We start from the raw sequence: 17229 nt of genomic DNA, 5'->3' as shown, positions 1-17229 counted from the left end.
ACCCAGACTATGTATGGGCAAATAAAAATGTCTCTACGAAGAATACCATGAAAAAACTTGTGTATAGCTCTTATGCTGCGCTTCGAGCAATTATGTCCTTCCGCGCCTGGAGGTTTTTAAAACGTTTGTCCAGGTAGCAGGTGGAATGGCACAAACATGAACCAATAACTGCAGTCGACCTAGGAGCGGCTGTCCGGAAAAAAATTCCTTAGGGCACTCTGCTTAGGCTCTTTCATTGCAAAAGCAATTAGCCCTATCCGGCGATGAATCTTGAAGTCAATCTTTACTGCTACATCGTTTTCGCGCCTCTTCGCTTTCCTTTCGTAGCCCTTCTGCGCTCAAATACCATATAGCGACAGTTCGCACCACAGCTTCCTCAGCATCAGTGCTCTGTTACTGGCACGCACCTGTTCTACGTTCATCCGTCACGTTCACCCGACCCCCATTATGACGTCAGTTCCGCACGCACTGGGGGTACTACTGTTTCACCACAGCCGACGTTCCCAGTAAGTCCGTTCAGCTGGTACTTTGAGGCCATGTTCAAATCCCCTGTAACTAAAATGCGTTTTTCGCTCTTTACAGAGAGAGTCATTTTTTGTACCGGGCAACAACAAACAAACCGGGTTTTCACAGAAAAAGGCACTCCTGGGCTGGACTGGAAATGAATTTATTTCAATAAAACCTGCAGTGGGCTGGAGTCAGTTACGACCCCCGCCCCGATGTGACCCACCGTCGCATCTTCGCTGTGGCCCTACTAAGCGCAAGCTCCTTTGCGGAGCCCGTGCCTTTCGAGTGCAATGAAGACCTTCTGGATGGCTCATGCTTGGTCCGTCTTGTTGGTTGACACAATGGCTCTTTGTAGTTGCGCCCGGTATTCTTGAAAACTTGCGCCGTCTTGGTCGGACGCACAATCCCACATGACGTGCCACCGGTTGGCCGGCCCTTTCTTACTTACGCTGCATTGGGCATTGGGGTATTCGTCGGGATACATGTGGTGCAGCGCTGCCAGTGACGTGACCCGCGCCGTCTCTAGCCTTCTGAGATACGTTGCCTCTTCGCGACCGAGCGCCCGGTGGGGCGGCGGATATGTTCTTCTCATCAGCCGCATGTTCTTGAGTGCTTCGCCATAACCCCTGGTTCTGTCTTTAGTCTACACCCACCAAGCCCCCTCGGGATGACTCTTTACACTGGGTGCGCGGTGTGTAATTACGTTTTTCTCCCTCTGGGTAGCCTCGTTGTGGTTCGGGGTGTACGGTGAGCATCCGCCCGCGGGCGCCGGGATTCATCTGATTTGAATTGTTCTGTCTTCTTGGACACCCGTTTTCTCGGTGATCTTGGCTGCCTTGTAGCTCACTGGGTAGGTTGTGCATGGCCTCTTGCGAGTCGCTCACGATCGCATCGCAAGTGGCTTCGCACATCGCCAAGGCTTTCGTGATCTCTTCTGCCTCGATGGCGTTCTCGCACTTTGCGCTCACTGACTTGGCCACTCATCCCGTTCTTGCGTTTATGGTTACCATCGCGTACCTGCCGTGGCCATAGTCTGCCGCATCGACGTACCGTGTTCGCGGGTCGTTACTGTAGTGGTCGATTTTGTATTTTTCCCTTGCGCGTCTTCGTTCTTGATTGCGTTCTCGGAGCAAGTTCTTCGAAATGGGACTCACTCGCACGTTCTCCCGCACCTTTTCATCTAGGTGTTGGGGTTGTCTCCCTGTAATCTGGTAGCCGTAGCCCAGGGTATCGAGGATTTTCTCCCCATCCTGGTCGCTGCCAGTCGTTCTCGTTGTGTTCCTAACTGGGCCTTGATGACCTCATCCACCGTGTTGTGGACGCCAAGTTGCAGCAGTCGTTTGGTGTTCGTTGATTCGTTCAGACCTAGTGCCCGTTTATACATTCCACGGATGGTACTGCCTATCCGGGCCTGGTCGGCCTGCGTCCACTTGTGGTACACGGTGGTGTATGCCAAGTTGGTGATCGCGAAAGACTGCAGGAATCTCGCTAGCCCCTCTTCGTGCATTCCCGTCTTTTTGGTCCATACGCGCTGGAGCAGCCGCAGGGTGCTTGCCGCATTGGTCGCCACTTTCTTCATCAGCTTCGCCTTGTTACTGTTGCCGTTAATAAGCATGCTCAGCACCCTGATCTACGGCACTTCTGCGATTCGCTGGCCTGTCCTTGTGATCAGCTCTAGGCAAACGCACTCCCTTGGGTGCAGCGGCTACCGACCCGCCTTGCGAGGCGAGTACACCAAGAGCTCTGACTTAAACCGGGAACACTGGAGCCCCGATCAGTCCAACGGGTCTTCGATGACCGAAATAGCCTTCTGGAGCCTTCTCTCGATACCTGCGTGTGTGCCGGCGGCCGTCCATAAGGTGATGTCGTCTGCATGAATGGTGTGTAGAATGCCTTCGACGCGCGACATCACTTCGGCTACTCGGATAATGACAATATTAAAGAGCAGCGGTGAGATCACTGACCCTTGAGGCGTGCCAACGCTGCCTACGTCTTGCTCTGGTAAATCGATCTCTCCCGCATGAAGCTCCATCTTGCAGCCCGATAGGAAGTCTTTGAGCTATTCGTAACTCCTCTCTCCCACGTTGAGCCTTGACACTTGTGCCAGGTTGGCCGAGTGCCTCGCTCGGATAAAGGCGCTCTGAAAGTCTAGGCCCAGTATAATATTGCTGTCCCTTGCATCATCCTCGATGATTTCTTTCTTCGGTTATAGCATCGCGTCTTGGGTGCTCAAGCCTCTCCTGAACCCGATCATCGATTCTGGATACAGCCCCTCTTCGAGGTACTCCGGCCATGTGTTCGCCAGCATGGGGTCCAGGACTTTCCCCACCCACGATGTTAGCGATATGGGCCGCAGATTATCAGCGCTCGGTTGTTTTCCCGGTTTTTGAATGAGTACTGTTTTAGCTGTCTTCCACTGTCTCGGATGTCGGCCACTTCGCCAGCATCTGTTGCAATATTTTTTCTGCCCTTCGACCGATGAGTCGTCGAAGTTTCTCAGAGCCTTGTTCGAGTCTCTGTCTGGCCCACTGCCGATTTGGTGTTCAGCTTCCCCAAGGCCTTGGACACATCTGGCGCCGAGATGTCCCGGTCCAGCCTGGCGTTGTGGGTCCCTGAGTATCCTGGGTGTTGTTCGGCCATCTTCTGTGGTAGATACTTGGCCCTCATCTTTATGATGAGCTCTGCTCTGCCAAGGGTCTTCTCGGCTTCGCGCATGACCTGCGCCATGCGCTTCTGCTGGAACGACCTGGTTTTGGTCTGGTCAGGCAAGTGTGTGATCAGATACCAGACCTCACCCTGGTGGAGGCTGCGTCAATGCAGTTACACACCTCGTCCCACTGCTGTTTGCGCTTTGTTTTTCAATCGCTCGGTTTAGCTCCGCCACCTTCTTTCGTAGCTTCCTGTTCCATCGCGGCTTTTTCCAGCGCTCCTTGATGGGCCTCTTCGCTTCTCTGAGGTGCGCCAGTCGGCTGTCTAAGCATGTAATGTCGCTGGTCTCGATCGCCTTGGTCGCTTTCGGGACTTCCATCTTCAGTTTCGTCGTCCGCGCTTCAATGTCGTAGATGTCGAGCGTTCCCGGGTCGTCTCTTCACTGCTTGCGGAGGGTGTCCCAGTCAGTACATTTGTGTTCGATCTTGCATCCACCTGTGCCTGCCAGTTCGATATCTAGTATTAATGATCGCTGCCCAGAACCTCTCCAGTGTTGCCCCACGTAACCTCTCCTCCGTTCTTGATGAAGGTTTGATCCGGCGTCGTGTCCCGTTCAGTGGACGTGAGGCCCGTTCGCGTAGGTTGCTTGGGGTTCGTGATCAGGGTGTATCCTTGTTCCGTCGCGTCGTACATCAGGTCTTTACCCTTGGCGGTGTCTCTGTTGTACTCCCACGAGAGGTGTGGTGCATTTAAGTCGCCCCTCACCACGAGCGTGGTTCTCTTGGCCAGGTTACTCGCTGCTCTAAGCACTGTCTTTATATTCTGTCGCCACAAAGTTTTGCTTAAAATTTGGAAGGACCGACAACGCTTGCAACAGAGGACGTTTATTTCCCATGACCTGTTTTCTTGCTGCTTTCGCAAACATCGCATCGTATTTCAGAACCGTCAAGTCGTTTAGGAAAGAGAGTGCGTGGATGCGCCCCAGCTCTCTAACTCTTGCCCAAGTCCACTTTTCAATGTTGTCTCGTGAATTCATCACCTTATTTCATTCAGCGAAGCCCGCTTTTATATACCCCCACCAATGCGAGTAGGTGTGAGGTTGTCAACTTTATTTAGTCCTGCACAAAATCCACTACTATGTCTTTCTGAACAGACAAGCAGTAACACAAGTTAATGTAGCGGAAGGACTGACCGGGCAGTGAATAGAAGATGCTGACCCGCTCCAGCATCGAGCATCGTGAGTTGTTAGGACGTTACTGTTTTGCGGCACTGTAGATATATGAATATACCGGGGGGACAAGGATGCACGTGCACAACTTTTACGCATTCGAGCATGATTGAATACCAAATAGGTCCTCACGTTACTCGTTGAACGGTAAGTGGACTGTCTCACCCAATCAGGCAACCGAAATTGTGTTCAGACACCTGAACCATCGGGCAGGCGGCAAGAACCGATGTCCCCGGATCATTAGGTGGAACTAAACAGCAACGCCCCGTCCTTACCCCATCAACAGAAGAACGTATTTCATGCCTTCTCCGTTTTTGTAATACTTAGTGGCGTTTACTTTATGCAGTCTGCGCAGTTTATCCTGTTTGTGTCTCAATGTACAGTCAGAGAGCCCAGCAGCTCAGGAGGGCCTATTGCAGGACGCGGAGAGAGAAAAAAAGGGAGAACTTTGATGAAGGGAGGAACTAGGAACCACTAGTGTATCCCACCTACCGGGTCTCGAAATGGTTTCGGGAAGCTTTGTGCATAGAGACATCGAGCGAAATCGGAGAAATAAAATCTTGAAGACCGACACACCAACAGATGAGTGAGTGGTTGAGTGAGATATAGGGAGGGGGGGAGCTAAGGATGCGTGAGGGAAGACAAGTTAACCGGCTATTAACTGCTTTATTCCGGCTGCTCGTTGTTACTTTCCGCTGACGACAAATTCTAGAACTCCTTTGCCCGAGGTGAGCTCGTGATTGACGCTTAGTGTGTTAACGCCCAGCGAGTCAGCGCGAATAATAAGTAACAAGTTTAGCAGAGCACAACGGAATGCATTTCAATTTCGTACTGCTAAGGGCGGACACAGCTGGCGGGGAAAAACATTAATCTGTTGATGCGAGCGAGTCGGTACTTCATCATGGGAACAGGTTAAGCGCCAGGCACAATTGTAGGAAAGAAAACAGACAGGAAAGGGGCGTATCTTTGAAAACACATCTTTGTGTCATTATTGTCTACGATACCTTAGTTTATTTCCACTGCTTTCTGGGCGAATCACCACGCGCGGCAGTGCTCAATAAATAAACTGGTCGTAGAGTGTAGGAACGACGAATAAGTGTGTGAAACCAAGCTTTTGAGTAGGGGCATTTGTGGCACTAGCCTGAATATATAAAGCAAAACGGGCTGTCTCAAGGCGTGCTGTCAGTTGTGCTCTCTTTAGTGTAATAATAACTCACGCGGTAGTCATTGACATCGTCAATTTATTGCTGTACAAACGTGAACGATGCAAAAATTAGTTTCCCCTCTCGCAACCACTCTACCTGCGAAAGAAAGTTAGAGCAAGGAGTTAACGTACTTTTAAGTGGACAATGCCAAAGAGATGGGAACTTAATCATGTCAAATGTACTGTACTTTGCTACTCGCCCGACGTTTCTATCTCTATTATACCTGTACCCCTGTTATGAACAAAGGTCTTAATCCTTCGTCTTAGACAATACTAAAGAACTTAGCGTTGAAAAACAACTCAAACAGAATTGTTAAAACACTGAACCTAGCGGAAGCCCTGTGCCTTATACAGGGTGCCTGTAGCTCCTCTTTATTAGCTTGATAATGTCTTACCTGGACTACTGGATGTTTCCCTGTTACCATGAAATTATGGGTCATGGCTAAGTCAATTTTCGAGAGACGAATCACTGGAAGTGCACGACGTATGCTTTTGTGGTTGTGATGGGAAGCCTTGCAATGCAGGAATGATATTTGGCAGTTTGGATTGTAGTCAAGGGTGCTTGAAAGGAACAAACGAGTTTTCTGTTCGCAACGCAGAGCAAGTTTTGAAGAATGTGTGGAGTGACGGCAGCATTTTCCACGTCTTCCTAATTCTTGATCTTGGCGGTACTCGGCACTAGGAAACACCATAGATTAGGCAAAGCCGTGGCCTGAGGCTTTTTCCCCAGGAAACTGAATTTTTCCCGCTCATGACCTCCAATACTCTTACCCTGGTATGCGACAAAAATTGTATATGCTCTGCATTAACCTCAAGTGAAAACGCCGCCAGAAAAGCCGGAGCGGCATGCCGCTTAGCAGTCAGTATAGTGCCAGAGCCAGAAATCTACAACCTATACACAAATGGAACGCCATGTTACATTTACTACAAGTCAGGCCCACTAAAGCAAAATACTTGCTCGTCCATCTTCGAGAGTGGAGATATATTTCCTCGCAACGCTGCGGAGACTGATAAGGAGACCTCACGTCTAACTGCGCAGCTCGCCACCTGCGTCTACCGACTCACCTGGTCGCATATCATCTCTACAGGTTTCGTAACTTCAGTAAACGATTCTGCGTGTTATAAAATAGGGTGTGCAGCTAATGCAGGGCAGCAGAAAGAAAGAAATGGGCCAAAGCTGACGAAATACGGACTGTGGTGGACATCCGAAAGGATGGAGGAAGAGAGGCAAAGTGCTGCTAAAATCAGCTAACCAGACCACTGCTTTACTTACACATCCCTAAAAACGGCAGGGGTGGTGCAGGAGGTACGTGCGAGAAACGCTGTGTTTCGGACTTATAAAACTCGATCAAGGCGTTCGAATTGATCCTCGTCTCATGTTAGCGAAAGGAGGCAGCAGATACTCTTGCATTCTGTCAGAATCACCATACATTTTCAAATATTTTTTCCCGACCGTAAACTTCGCGTTGTACTTTCTTGGGGCTTCCCTCGCAGCAGCTACAGTTGCAAGCATCTCAACGCTACACTGAATCCCAGCAGGCATGCTCACGCATCCTATACAATCGAATACCCCTGAAATGCACACTTCATGAACAGTTACAAGGAACGATCAGAGTCTACTGGCTACCTGGTCTTGATTTGATGCAGGTTAAGGAAAAAGCAAACCGACTCACCAGGGATACCGTGCTCCGGTCTCCCTGCAGTCGCATCCAACTGCAAAGAGACCTTATCCCAGCAATATCAACACACTAATAGATCTGCGCCACATCAAGAAAGCATGCTATACGTGTTGCACACACACACCTTACAAACAAGAAGAGGTCGTAGGGAAGGACGCGCCATCGCCTACCGTCCTACCCCCAGCACAAACGGCTGTTTATTAAATAGGGCCACTCCCACGATGTTTCGAAACACCAGAAAGTGCTGGACCAGCGTCACCTATTTGGGAAGTGCAACAAGGACCAGGACAAAATGGCCGTAAAACTTCGGCATGGGTGCCGGCCTCTTAGACTTCGTCCTGCGCTACTTGAAACGCCGTCCCAAGGGAGACCACAAAGCCCCCGACAATGACTCTCCCCACGACACACAGCCCTAGGACGCCACCTATGAAGTCACAAGATACAACCTAGGGTTCCCCTGAACAGAACGGACCTGAACCAGCCAGCAATTATAAAATACAGCTTTCAATCGTTTATTAATTCCAGACGACAAACTCTATTATAAATACGAGAATTATATTTACCTACAACGAACAAATGGTAACAAAAATTTGTAATGGGGCCCGACGAGGACTGGCGTAGCCACCGTCCACAAATGTTTGCTGTTTGCCGTCCAGCGACGAGGCACTCTTGAGTCCGTCACGCGGAGCACACTTGCCAACAGCTTCACGATGTTAGCCAGGCCAGCAGATGCAACTGTAAGGGCTGCAGAACAAAACTTTATAACTCGGGTGAATGAAATCGAAATATAAAATATCGGGATATGTTCATGAGCTTGCGTCACGTGTGTGGCAGTTATGTATATGAAAGTGATATTTGGACAGCGTGTATTCTGTGTAAAGCGTGGATCTTGAACGTTGTATTTTTTTCTAAATATATATGTCTGCTTTAATATTTACAAACCCACTATTGCTTTCCAGCAATGTAAAAGTAATTAAAACAGAAACTTGCAACATACGAAAATACTGGTAGATAAGATTAAGGAAGTTAATATTTTCGGTTTCGTGCATGCATATTCCACTGTTTTCTTTTCCAGAGTTTTCAAGTGCATGTTGCCCCAAAATACGTGCAAGAGTTACGCTTGGTGGTGTCGGTAATTTGTCGGTAAACAAAAAACCTAGAAATGTTTTGGTTCCGTCCAGACGAAACCCATTTTTCTAAGTGCCCCGACTTTTATTCATACGGAACTGCAGCGCTTTTCTTGAAGCTGCGTATGTAGGAAACACACAACACGCTTCCAGAGCAGTATGTTATGATTATTACCCCACGGGACAAACCGTACGCGTTGCTTAGGAATCGCTTGCTCGAAGGGTTTTGTCACCTTGCCGCTTGACCCGGTTTCATAGACGATTCGCGTCCCTTGAGGCTTCCAAATTTCTGTGATCTCTCTCCTACGCGCTGCACCTTTGCGGGTTCCTGCCGTCGTGTATCCGGTAAGTGGAAGGTGATGGTGGATTCCGCTGTGGTTCGTTCGCTCGCCTGGCTGCTTTCTGCCGCTAGCTTTCTTCATATGTTGCTGCGATGTTACAGAGCATGCAATATATCGAAGGCTTCGCGCTATAGAATGCCTCGTGCTAAAGAGAGAGAGAGAGAAAGCGAGAGAGAGACAGAGAGAGAGAGAGAGAGAGAGCGGAAGCTTATATTCGAAGGGACGGCTGTAAGTCTGTTGGGCAAAGGGGGTTAGATAATAGGTTAAGGTGAAATTCCCCGAGACATATAGGACGATAGTTTTTTGGTGGTCGTTATATGGGGAGGGGGGCAGACTTGACGATCTGTATAGGTACGGCACGAGCAAGAGGACTTGATAGTCGTAATTGTGCGATTGGGTGAAAAGGGGAGTGCCCACGAGCCTCGGAAGGATTTTTTGTAGAATATGTTAACATGACCAAAAAAGTGTATAGAAATCTAGCCATAAGCTGCTCTTTGGTAATATTATAATAATTAATTATGCCAGAAATTAAGGAAACTATGCCCACGCGAAATACTGGTGTGCTCCGTGGAATTAACCTCCCGTCCTGATTTCGGAAGTATAAGAGGCCACCGTGTGAAAAAGTCGCAGAAAGCGTTTACATATGCTAAATTGCATCGAAATTGTAATTGGCTGCTAGAGGGATTATGGGCCAGAATGACGTCCCCATGGGCAGCGACGTGCCACGTTGCTGAGCACGTGGGTATGCGCGTAAGCGGTGCACGCGCCGTTGCATAGGAGACTTCCAAACTGCGGAAGGCGCATACCTGGTAAGTGGGAGGCAGGTTGAGCCTCCCTCATTTAATATTGCAGCAGTCACTACGGAATCATGGCATTTGGTAAGGCCCACCACCCCACTGACTTGCAGCCCTGTATCTGCTCCTGCTCTTCTCGGAACTGAGGATTATTACTGGACTCATAACGGCGGAATAATCGCTTGGGGCGCTGTTGCTGGGAGTGTTGCTGGGTCCCTTCATAAACCAGCCACATGGGCAGGGAAACCCGAAAGTGACTAGGATACCTATTACACGACACCGTGGACACAACCACCAACGAGATTCCTTATTGCATATCTAAGGCCCTCAAAGTAGCACCCACCTAAAGACATGAACCCTACACTCCACCACGGAAGACAGTTAGAAAGATGTGGTAATATCAAAATGATATGTCGGAATTAAACGTAGACGGCGTGCACCAATGCAGCCATTAAGAGAACCAGTAGCATAGCTACCATCTGTGCACACAACCTCTGTGATATCTGTGCGACATGTGTGCGCACGCAAAGGATGTGCGAATGCACATTGTATCTGACTCGCAAAACCCCTGCAGGCAATGGGCGAGAAGGTGAATCGGGAAAACAGCCCACAGATCAGTAATCGGCTACAAACGAAATTATTCAATCACATACCATGGACCATTGGTCATGAAACTCTAAGGGAAATCGACAGTCTCCCAACAGGGCTCACGCGTATCTTCCGCGAACTATAAGCCCTCAAGACGAGTTTGATGTTCCTGTTATGCCCATATATTATGAAATTCTAAGCTACTGCAAAGCAACCCGCAGTAAATTTTCACCTCATCCCAAGTTGCAAAGACAGGATCAAGCAGCACTCCGTTCAATCCCGACGAACATTTTCTACCACCTCTCCCGACAAGACAACCTTTAATCAACCAAACACCCGAAGCTGTGCCACAAGTTCAACCAACTAGCCACCTTATATCATACGAAGAAGGGGCCACAAAATTCACAACCACCCTCTAAAAAACAGGAGTGGAGTGAGGCACCCTCTATTGCCGACTACGACGAGCAGTGGCGAATGATCGCCAGAACAGATTATCTCTCTTCCTCCCTTCCTCGGTCTCTCCCTCCCTTCCTCTCTCGGTAAACGTGCACATTATGAGCATAACGTCACAACGACACCACGGGGTAAAAATGTTGTCGCCATCTTTTATCATAAGCGTACTGTTATGGAATTTATGTAGTTTACCCCGTATTCTAGAGGCAATAAATATGGAAGTGAAATTACAAAGCATACGAATGTAAGATTACAGTGGAGGTGTTCGATTATAAAAATTAAACGTAATTATAGATTTCTACCGCATACTTGTGGAAACAATTGATTATCGCGGATGGAAACAATATTTGAGGGAAGACGGCTCAATTCTCAGGATATTTTGGAAAGAAACGAGTAACCAAAGTATTTCTCATCACATGATTGCACACAAACGCTGTGGCTATGGTCATTGCGGTGTGATACGTACCGAGGCTGTTAAAGCAGTTCATCACGCTGAACAGCATTTTCTTAGAGGTAACAAAAAATCTAGGGTAGAAATGTATCGTCAGGAGGCTAAACATGGGAGGTCAATACTATTTTTTATTAAAGTTACGCATGCAGTAATGCTTTCATTAGAACTAATAAGACGAGCTCTCCGGGATCGGAGTGGTTATCGGAGCGTGTGCGCAAGACGGTTGTAATTGACTTCCCGCGATAAAGTACCCAACAATGGTATCTTTTTCGAAAATCAACAGTATTGCCTGGTGAGACTGCTATATTGACAGCGAATTCGTTTAGAAAAGCGTGAAATTTCCTGTGAGCCGTTACAAATACCAAGACAATGCCGAGCACGCGAATGGGAGCGCATCCCTTGCAGCAACCGACCAGAGAGTTAAAAAAGCGAGTGAGTGAGTGCATAACTTTATTGAGCCCGAGACGGGGGTAAGGGAAGAAGTGAGATGGGAGTCCCCTTCATTCTTCCCCCCTCAGACGGCGGCCAGGAGTCCTTGCTCCCTGGCGGCGTCTTCGGCCATCTGGACGGCCCGGAGTTGAACGCCCGGGTCTGAACTGAGCAGCACGGTCTCCCACTGCTCTGAGGAAGTGATGTCTAGTGCTTGAGGTGTGGTGTTCACCTTAAGGGGGCAGGCCCATAAAATGTGTTCAAGGTCGGCCCTTGCTGAACATAATTTACACTTGTTTTCGTATAGACCGGGGTAACAATGACTGTACGTCACCGGGTTCGGAAAAGTGTAGGACTGAAGTAGACGCCATGCTACTGACTGCCACTTTCCCAAGGTGCGATGAGCTGCGGGATATCTGGCCCTCCCTAATCTGTAATGGTCGATTATCTCCCTATAGGTCACCATGCGGTCCCTACCCCCCGTGCGAAACGATGCCTCAGGTGTTTCTGGGCAGTCTCGGAAGCTTAGACCTCGAGCTGCCTCGTGAGCGTTTTCGTTCCCCGGAAGTGCAGAGTGCGCTGGTGCCCATATAATTTGGACCCCTCGGAGTCTTAATTCTTTGAATCCTCTAAGGATTCCTTGGGCCTCGGGTGAGATCCTTCCCTTTGTGAAGTTTACAATTGCAGATTTGGAATCGCTTATTATGTATTTCGCTCTTGTAGAAGAAAGCGCCAGTGCAATGGCTGCCTCTTCTCCTACCTCCGGAGTGTCCGTGCGGATCGTTGCGGAGGCAATGCAATGGCCCTGCCGATCGACTACTGCCACGGCCATGGCGTTGTGTTCACAGTACTCGGCCGCGTCCACGTAGACCACGTCATCAGATCGTTCGAATCGCTTTTGGAGGGCTTTGGCTCTTTCATTCCTGCGTTGTAGGTTATGCACGGGATGCATATTTCTGGGCAGAGGGGTTGTGTATATACGTGCCCTCTGCTCGCTAAGGATATCCACCTTTTTTCCTTGTTGAGCCGCATAGGTGATTTGAAGCTCTTGTAGAATGTGTCTGCCTGTTGCGGTTTTGGAGAGTCTTTCTAGCTGTGCTATTTTTTGGGCTTCTACAAGCTCGTCTATGGTATTGTGCAGCCCCATCGCTCCAAAGCGTTCATTTGGTGCCGTAATTGGTATACCTAGTGCCTGCTTGTAGGCTCGCTTAATGATGTTATTGATTTTTTTCCTTTCATCGGCCTTTAGTGCCAAGAAGGGCGTCGCGTAGACTATGCGGCTAAGAACAAAAGCCTGCACTAATCTGACGAGGTTACCTTCTTTCATACCATGATGCCGGTTGGCAATTCTGGAGATGAGGCGGACTGTCTGGTGTACACTCGTTTCGAGAGCCTTTATGGTCTCTGTATTGCAACCATTGGCCTGTATGCGAAGACCAAGGACTCTGGTGCTCTGTACCATGGGAATGGGTCTGCCGTCCGCATATAGCTGGATATTGGCAACATCGCGGTCTCGTTTGCAGCCTCTCGTGGTTGGTCTGCAAATAAGCAATTCAGATTTTTGTGGCGAGCAGCTAAGTCCCTTGGGGGTCACATAAGCCACTACCACGTCTATCGCCTGTTGTAGTTTTTCTTGAATTTCTCCGTCACTGCCACCGGCAACCCACAGTGTGACGTCATCAGCATATATGCTGTGGTGCAGTCCTTCTATTTTGTTTAGCTGCTGTGGCAGATTAATCATGGCGACATTAAAGAGAAAGGGAGAGAGAACAGACCCTTGCGGCGTCCCTCTGCTACCAATTTTGATCTCGCCAGATTCCAATCCTCCGATAAGTAGTTGTGCAGTCCGCCCCGAGAGGAAATCTTTGACATAGTCATAGACCTTTTTTCCTACCTCAAGCTGGGCGAGGTTGGAGAGCACTGCATCATGTCGCACATTGTCGAAGGCTTTTGTTAGGTCGACGCCTAGTACTGCCCTGGTATCTAGTCGTGAGCACCCGCCTGAATCAATAATTTGGTGCTTAAGTCGGAGCATAATGTCCTGAGTTGATAGCTTTTGTCGGAACCCTATCATGGTGTGGGGATACAGATCTTTCTCCTCCATGAATTTGTTGAGCCTATTGAGAATGACGTGTTCCAATAGTTTGCCTACACACGAGGTAAGCGATATAGGTCTTAAGTTTTCGAGGTGGAGTTTCTTGCCTGGTTTAGGAATGAAAACAATCCTAGCTGATTTCCATTGGGGTGGTAAGGTTCCCCTTTCCCAGCAGTGGTTCATGTACTTGGAAAGTGCGTCTATTGAGTTGTCGTCCAGATTTCTAAGCATTTTGTTAGTTATTCCATCAGGACCCGGGGCAGACTTGGTACGTAGGCAGTGTATGGCATATCGCACTTCTGCTGCAGTGATGGGACGCTCTAGTTCTGGATTTGGTGGTTCTTTGTAGGGTGGGAGAGTCTCTGTAGGGTTAGTACCAAGGTAACGGTTTCTGATTTCTTGAATAAGTTCGTCGTCTGTGCCCTTGTATTCATGCAGTATTTTACTGAGATTGTGTCTCTGAGTAAGTTTGCTCTTTTCTGGATCTAGCAGGCATCTCAGGATGTTCCACGTTTTCGCGAGTCCCATCTGGAGCTCCATCCCATCGCAAGTAGAGTCCCAGTTTTGACGCGTGAGTTGGTTGGCGTAATCCTCAATATCTCTATTTAGTAAGGCGAGCCGCCTGCGAAGGCTGCGGTTGAGTTTCTGCTTATTAAGGCGTTTTTCAAGGCCCGCCTTGGCTTCCCACATGTGTAGTAGCCTAGAGTCTGCTTGATGTATGTTGGCTTCCTCGGGTATAATTTTGGTTGCTGCCTGGACATGTTCATGAATATCTGATGTCCATGCTGCGATGTCCTCTATCACTGCACAAGTCGAATTTTGTTCAGCAGCCCTAATTTGCCGGAAAGTGTCCCAGTCTGTGATTTTGAGTTGCTTACCTGTGGCCCTAGTTGGCGAGGATTGGATGGTAGTTCTTAAAATGCAGTGATCACTCCCTAGGTTTTCTTGAGTGTTCAGCCATGTGACGTTCCGTGTGTTCCTTGTGAATGTAAGATCTGGTGTGGTGTCCACGCTAATACTGTTGCCTGTCCTTGTGGGGTAAGTAGGATCAGTGACCAGGGTGAGGCCCATCTGTTGGGCATCTTGCCAAAGCTGCCGGCCCTTGCTGAGGTCCTTCTTATACCCCCAAGCAGAGTGCGGTGCATTAAAGTCACCCACAATAATAAGTGCCTGTTTTCGGGCTATGTCTAAAGTTTTGCGAAAAAGATTTGCAAAGCGGTGCTTTTGGCGGGGGCTGCTGTACAAGTTAAGCACAAAAAGGCTGCCCTCTGCGCGTTTTTTACCCGATAAAATTTCGACGAGGACGTGGCCAACGGTCGCAATGCCAGTATCGTGTTGAATGGCCGGGATGTTACGTTTAACTAGGGTAGTAACGGTTTTTTTGGATTCACCCGAGTTCAAGTCGTAGTACGATTTATAGCCTGATAATTTAGCCTCGCCTCCCGTTTCCTGGAGAGCGATTAAGTCTGGCGTCTCCGGTTGCTGCTGATTACTTAAAAACTGCCCTAAATTTCCCCGTTTTCGTTTGAACCCGCGGCAGTTCCATTGCCAAATGACGTACATATTTGCATTGTTACTCCGGGCCATAGTGTCCGCTGGTATTATCGAATGTTCTGGCACCTTCCCCCATGTTGGGCCTCGAATAGGGCTTGGATTTGTATGCGCCTACGCCTGGTGTCTGTTGGGCTATTGTTTGGGCGTTTTCAATAGCGAGTACCCTAGTGTTCAAGTTTGCTAATTGCTTGTTCACCGACTCCGCAAATTTGGAGAACATGTCTTGCAGTTTTTCGAGACGAGCATCTATTTTTGTTTCTAGCTCCTCGATAAACTTTTGCGTTGTCGGGTCACCGGGTTCAGTTCCCGCTTTTCGCTTAAGGGGCGGTGCATCCGCCTCGGACTCGCACCTAACTTCTACTGCTGCATTAACGGAAACTGGGATTGGCGTAACGGGTTCAGCAATGGGGCCGTTAGGTCGCGCTGCCGGTGGTGGGAGGTTTTTGGCCTTGAGTTGGGCATTCTCTGCTTTAAGCTGTTGGTTTTCTCTGATAACTAACTCAAGCATTTGCTTGATATGCGTTAGCTCTGCTTCAACTGCAGAAGGTAGCCCTGACTTAAATTGTGTGTTGTATGGAGCAGTTCGGGAGACCGTGCTGGCCCAGCTCACCTTGCTGTGATCCACCATAGACTTGTCGTTGAGTCTGGAGCGTGAGGCAGAGCACGACTCTCTGCGCTTCTCCTCCCGGTGACGAGACTTGGAACGGGATCTGTGCCGGCCTCCAGTGCTCTCCTTCTCTGCAGCTGGCGGAGGGAGTCGAGGAAACGAACCAGAGCGGCTCCTCTTCTCTGCGATTCTTGCTTCTCGGTGGTGCCCTTCCGGGCCGGCACCGTTGTCGGTGTTGCTCCTGTCCGTGGAGCTTTCCTTGGGTCTCGAACCACGATGCTGTTTCTCCCACTGACGTTGTTTGAGGAGAAAAGGAGTCTTAAACCTTTTACGGCACTTCTTGTCACCAGTCGTGTGGCCTTCGCCACAGATTGCACAGTTCAGTTCACAAACATGATTGTCTGGTGGGTTCTCGAGATTGCAGCTCTTGCAGAAGGGCTTGTCCGGTTGGGGGCAAACATCGGCGCGGTGTCCGAGTCGACCACAGCTCGTGCAGAATTCGTGCTTCTTCTTATGGAGGAAGCAGCGATACTCTGCACCTCTATAGTAGACGTAGTATGGGACGCGGCGGCCTTCGAAGACGATAATGACTGAGTTCGTTTTGCCCATGCGTCGGGCCTGTAAAATCGCTGGGTTCTTCTTGTAGACGAGGCTGCGTGTGATGTCGTCAGCGGTGTCATAGTCAGGAATATTATGGATCACTCCCTTGGTAGTGTCCTCCGGGGGGGCGGCGTATGCGGTGATCTCGTAACTGTGCTTGCCGAAACAGAGCTGTCGGATTCCGTTGTACTTTTCGGCGTGGGCCATCTTTGGGGTGCTGACGACTATGATGTTTTGTTTGGGGCTTGTCCGAAGTAAATCGTCTTCGGCTTCTTCCTTCTTGATTGCTGCGGCGGAGAGAACACCGTCTCTGATCTGTGCGTCATTCAATTTGGCGACGTCTAGTCCGTCCCGCGGTCGGAGGACAATCTTTATGTCCTCTTTCGGCAGCCGCGGCTGGCGCGGCAACCGTATTGCTTGCTTGCGCTTTGGCTCTGGAGTCTTGCTGACAGATGAGGCACTACCGGTGCCTGGTTGCCTCTGAAAGTCGTTCTGGGCTAGGTTTAGCCGTGCGAGTGCCTTGCCACTTCTTTTCCGGTGACTCGAGAGCCAACCGGTATCATTTTCGAAGTCTTCGGGTGAAATAGCCTCACCCTCTACTTCAACGACGTCCATATTGCACGACGAAGAAGCCAGCGGCGCGGTTTGGTGCGGCGTCCTCCCCGCGGTCACGTCCGGAGGCCCCGTGGCGCCCGGCGCCATCGACCAGGCACGGCGGCGGTTCCAAAGCGCTGGTTAGGGTTAGCTTCCTGCGGCGTGGCCGCTCGGTGAAATGGGTGTAAAAATCCTACCGGTGGGCCAGGATTTGTCGGAGTTGGTTCCTTGAAGACCTGGAAGACTTCGGTACCCGATGACAGAGCTTTCAACAGGTTGGTCGTGAAATTTACGCCACAAAAGGGAAAGATCTCAGAGCCCATGCGAAG

At 49.5% G+C, this 17229-nt stretch overlaps 1 protein-coding gene across 1 annotated transcript; it reads right to left on the bottom strand.

Annotated features, from left to right (window-relative positions):
- Nucleotides 1–3003: 3003 nt before the first annotated feature.
- Nucleotides 3004–17008, bottom strand: LOC144163905 (uncharacterized). The gene is made up of 3 exons (XM_077694571.1): nt 15710–17008; nt 3719–3978; nt 3004–3313 (listed from the first exon to the last, which is right to left on the bottom strand). Exons 1-3 carry the CDS (start codon nt 17006–17008, stop codon nt 3004–3006), a joined length of 1869 nt encoding a protein of 622 aa, XP_077550697.1.
- Nucleotides 17009–17229: the final 221 nt, after the last annotated feature.

The sequence above is a fragment of the Haemaphysalis longicornis genome, unplaced genomic scaffold (assembly GCF_048455015.1).
Source record: "Haemaphysalis longicornis isolate Haplotype H1 unplaced genomic scaffold, Haemaphysalis longicornis Haplotype H1 scaffold_13, whole genome shotgun sequence".
Classification (NCBI taxonomy): Eukaryota; Metazoa; Arthropoda; class Arachnida; order Ixodida; family Ixodidae; genus Haemaphysalis; species Haemaphysalis longicornis.
This window is presented reverse-complemented; position numbering and strand designations above follow the sequence as displayed.

Bases quoted from the DNA above. Each gene is read 5' to 3' on its own strand.
- LOC144163905 (XM_077694571.1), bottom strand. From the start codon at position 17,008: ATGGCGCCGGGCGCCACGGGGCCTCCGGACGTGACCGCGGGGAGGACG. The intron at 3,979-15,709 runs GTGAGCTGGGCC...TTGTGGCGACAG, and splicing joins CTATGGTGGATCACAGCAAG to AATATAAAGACAGTGCTTAG. The intron at 3,314-3,718 runs GTGGGGCAACAC...GCATTGACGCAG, and splicing joins AAGAACGGAGGAGAGGTTAC to CCTCCACCAGGGTGAGGTCT.